General features: G+C 51.8%; 1 protein-coding gene across 4 annotated transcripts in view; it reads right to left on the reverse strand.

Annotated features, from left to right (window-relative positions):
- Positions 1–853: 853 nt before the first annotated feature.
- Positions 854–4,656, reverse strand: part of SEPTIN9 (septin 9) — a 95,373-nt gene continuing 91,570 nt past the window's right edge. For all 4 annotated transcript variants that reach the window (XM_042883823.1, XM_042883821.1, XM_042883822.1 and 1 more), the window contains 4 exons: positions 4,433–4,528; positions 4,153–4,249; positions 3,239–3,290; positions 854–2,872 (listed from right to left, as the gene is read on the reverse strand). In XM_042883823.1, coding sequence (XP_042739757.1) covers positions 2,737–2,872; positions 3,239–3,290; positions 4,153–4,249; positions 4,433–4,528 — 381 coding nt within the window. In that variant the 3' untranslated portion in view covers positions 854–2,736. The remainder of the gene's footprint in view (positions 2,873–3,238; positions 3,291–4,152; positions 4,250–4,432; positions 4,529–4,656) is intronic.

Genomic DNA, 4,656 nt, shown 5'->3' on the forward strand with positions numbered 1-4,656 from the left:
CACCTCCCCTTTCCTGCAGCAAGAACTCATTCCTGTCCAGCACCAGCACAGGGCACAGCATCTGCCCCAGAGCAGCATGTGCCCCAACCCAAGGAAAGCTGTAAAAAGCAGCACCAGCACAAGAAAAAAAAAATGCCATAGGGGAAAAGCTGCTGCAGATGCTTTGCCAGAAGCAAAGCCCATGGCCCGTGTTTGTAATTACAACTGTATGTTGATTTTCCCCCCCAAAGAGGTTGTGCTTGGGGTCTGGCTGTGGTTCCAGCAGCGAGGACCCGCGGGGCAGCAGAACTGGGGGTGAGCGGTGCCTGAGCCAAAGCAACCACAAAATCACAGCACACTGCTTGGAAATCCCCTGAAAGGCATCAGGCTGGGCTTTGCAATGGGGCTGGGAGCCAACTGACAGCACACTGCTGGATGCCGTGCACAGAATCACAGAATGGTTTGGGTTGGAAGGGACCTTTAAGGACACCTAGTTCCAACCCCCTGCTATAGGCAGGGACGTCTCCCTTGGCAACCCAGGTGCCAGTAGAAAACCAGGTCCCTAAAGATGCCCTGCACCCCACACGCCTGTAGGGAACCCAAACCCAAACCAAAGCAAGGTGCTTTCTGCCCTATTGGTTTGCATGCAGCTCAGGCACCTTGGGAAGAAAAAATACAGCACACAAGTAGGATACCTACATGGGAGGTGCTGGCATGGGACCCCGCAGCAGCCCTATGGTGTTCTGGGGTCAGCAATGCATTGAGCCACCCCCCCAAAATGGGCACAGCCCCATTCAGAAGCCGGTTGGATCCATGCATTAAGTCCATCCCTGCCCCCAAGGAACAGCCAATTCCAAACAAGCCACCTCCCGTCTGCATTCAAAACATTTATTTTGGGAAATACATATTAAACACTATTATTTATACAAATTAAAAAAAAAAAAAAAAAAAAAAAAAAAAAGACTAAATTTCTCGTAATGCTTATAACCCCCAAAAGGCCATTGTAATACATCTGGATGAAGTTCGTTCTTTTTATTATTGTATTTTCATTTCCTTCCCCCCCCCAAAAGAAAGAGAAAGATCCCAGGTTATAAGGGAGATAGCAGCGTGCCTCGCCTGGCCCAGCTTGAGAGATCGACTGGAGGGAAAAGAATTTAAGATGACATTTGCACAAGTGCCTCGCGCAGGAGATTTTCTCCCCTTGAAGTCTTTGTAACAATTGAAATGCACCTATTTTCTTTTTTTTTTCAGTAAATACATTTTGTTTTTGCTAAAATATAGCAAGTCAGTATGTAAATGGTTGTGCTTCCTCAGCAGCTCAGCGAGTGCTGCTGCAGAGGGGGAAATGTGAGCTATGGGGAGAGCGCGTCCTCCTTGCAGTGCACCCCAGGGTGTGCAGGAGCACCTCCTAACCTTTCACTGAGTATGTGGGCATCCTGAGCAGGGTGAGAGCTGTCTCTGATCCTCTGCCCCACAGAGAATGCAGGGTGGGCCACGCTGCCATTATTACACGCCAAAATAAAAGGGCCATTTGCGTGAGGTTTCATCCCACAGAGGAGAGCAGAGATGGATGGAGCTGACACCAGGAGAGGGGCAGGGGGATGCGGGGCTCCTGGGCCACGCAGCATTCCCCAGCAGAACCCACACAGGGTTCTTCTTCCTGCAGGTCCACGGAAACACAAAGTGTGAGGCAGAGCCATAGGGCCAGGCTGCTCTCATGCATGTGGGCATGCAGTGCTCAGGCGGTGTGGGCACAGCCCCATGCACAGGGCTATTCACACGGAGGAGTGCGTTATGGAGACATCACACACGGGATGCAAAGGAGTATGTTTAGAAAAATAACACCCAACAGCCTCCTCTGACTTAGGGAAAAGCCCACTATGACAAAGGTCAGACGGGACAAACCTCCACTACCCAGCACCGCTTTGCAGAGACATTCCACTCTCAGCCCCTTCAAACACACTCTGAGCCTTCCATGGAATAAAACACCCTACAGATTGAAAATAAATACGTGCGGGTCCACAGGAATCCAGCCATACCTATGGGCCAAGCCACGAGTGAGAGGGACAAGGAGTCTCTGCAAAGCACTGCAAGCATTTTCCAGACACAACCCCCCGCCCCCATTCTGCACTATTGCAAGGTAACAGTCCTAAAGGCACTTCTCCCAGAGCCGGGCTGCTGCAAGGCGAGGTAACGCCCCAATGCTCCCAGCTTATTGCATGTAGGCAGGGAAGAGGGGCTGGGTCAGGGCTGGTGCTGCAGGGCTGCTGAGGAGGAGGCAGGAGACAAGGATGGCACTGTCTTGCTGTCTTCACACCATCGTACCTTGCTTTGCTTCTGGAGGGTACAATGACACAGAGCAGCCCTTGCCTCCAATGGACGGAGAGGAAAAATGGCACAGACGTGGGACAGAGGTACTCAGCCTTTGGCAAACTGCCCTGGGTTCACGGCCACAGAGGTGGCAGGAGACCCAACTGCACCCTGAGACCCCGCAGCCCCTGCTGCCCTACAGCCCAAATCCATACAGCCCTATGGCCGGAGGATCCTCCAACCCCTCCCAGGGCTGGGGAGCAACGGGGGACGGGAACTCACCCCCCTCTGTACAACATACGGCATCTGGTTATTTGGTCAGTTAACATCGGTGGGGGGTTTTGGGGGAAGAGGGACAGTGGCAGAGGATTTATATAAAAATAAAGGGAGAAGGGGGTAGAAATAGCGAGCGTGAGCGAGCAAGGTCCTGGCTACACAGCGAGACGGTTACATTTCGTTAGCCACCAGCTCTTTGTCAGTCACGCCGTTGGAGAGCGAGCTCTGGCCCTCGTTCAGCCTCTTCACCCTGTAGGCTTCGAAGTGGATATTGCTGGTAATATCCTTTATGTTTTGCATGTGTGTCCTATGGGAAACAGAAACACGGGGTGGTCACATCTCATATAGGGCATAACACCCACTGTGCCAACCCTGGCTGCCACCTCACCCTTTGCTTTCCAGCCCTCTCTCCAGTCTTGTCCCCACTTACACCCCTGGTTAATGGTACATCTTTAGGATGCAGCAGGGAAGCAAAGGCAGTTATGGGCAGCTGGGTCCAGAAGCCCCCTGCAGCCACATCCCATGGCATGGGGCCATCCCACCGAGGGCTGGGAGGGAAGCACGGAGGGATGGAGGAGCAAAGCAAAGCAGGGCTGCATCTGGTGGGCTGAGCTCTGCCCTTGGGATGCCAACTGGTGACCAAAGCTATGGGACTCGGCGCAGTCCTACCAACCTGATGAGGAGGTCCCGCAGGTAGGCGAACTCACAGTGTGTCGTGTTCTCCACTGGGAGGGAGAGAGAGAAACCCATCAGTGTACAGCCATGGCATGAGTGTGGCAGCTGCCTGGGGCAGGAGGGTGTGATGGGGCTTCACCAGCATGTGGGGAATGGGGACAGAGACCTAGTCCAAGGGTAGAGTGCTTGCAAGAGGGAGGGGGGAAAAGCAAATGGTGTTGCACCAGCACAATGAACACAACAGCTCTCAGTTTACCAGGCAGTTGAATTTAGAGCATCAACTCCCTTTTTTCATTGTTTTTCCATGCAAACTTTGAAGAGAACTCAGAAATGGCAGGACAACAAGTAACACTGCTCTGCAAGGTGCATGGGCACACTGGGTCCTCATGTGGCATCTGCCTTCTGCATGGGAGACCCACGCTTGACCACTCCAAACCCCATTAAACTCAGAGCTTCCAAGGATAGAGCACAAGAGGGCAGCAGAGATTTAAAATACACCAATTTTTCTGGCAGCTTTGCTAAGCAATCCCTCAACACAGGAATCCTATAAAAAAGAATCATAAATGAGAGCAGTCTCTGAAATAAAGGGGAGGAAGGCAGAGGGGTGGCATTGGAGATGTGTCAGCTGGCTGCCAGAAGGCAGGAGCAGGGAAATGTGATGATGGATTGGAGCCAGGAGCCTTCAAACTATAATTTAAAATGGGAGAGGGGAAAAAAAAAAGGATGGGATGAAGATGGAAGAATGGTGAGATCCCACTGCTAAATGCATGGAGGATTCACAGAATCATTATCGTAGAATTATTAAGGTTGGAAAAGACTAAGATCATCCAGTCCAACCATAAGGAAGGACCTTATCACCTTCTGTCAAGGCAGGAGATGGGCTCACGAGGGAGGGAAGCAAGGACAAGCTACCTTCAATGGTGCCCCATTTGGTCTTCCTTCCAAGGATTCTCCTTCCATTAACCTGGTATTCCTGGTCACTGCCCACCACTGCAAATGGGATCATTTCCTGAAGGCAGACAAAAGCAAGGTTACGTTTTCCTTCTGAAAAAACAGTCAGGAAACCAGGCTGCTCAGCAAAGTCCTGAGCCATGCTGCTTTCCTTTTTTGCAAGAGGATCCCTGGGCATCATGGTAACATGGAGCTGCATACCCCCAGCCACAGACATCCAGCTGCAATGCCATGCACTCACCCTGAATTTCTCATTCACGAGCCGATCTTCAGAATCTTCATCAAACTCCTTCTGAGGGTACACATCAATCCCATTGGCAAGGAGATCAGCCGTGATCTGGGAGGGGAAGAGTGGAGCATGAAAAGACATGAAAGCTCAGGCAAAGGAGCTGCTCCCCTCCCATCCCATCCCATCCCATCCCATCCCATCCCATCCCATCCCATCCCATCCCATCCCATCCCATC

The sequence above is a fragment of the Lagopus leucura genome, unplaced genomic scaffold, assembly GCF_019238085.1.
Source record: "Lagopus leucura isolate 7727_CA_CO unplaced genomic scaffold, USGS_WTPT01 Super-Scaffold_100040, whole genome shotgun sequence".
Lineage (NCBI taxonomy): Eukaryota > Metazoa > Chordata > Aves > Galliformes > Phasianidae > Lagopus > Lagopus leucura.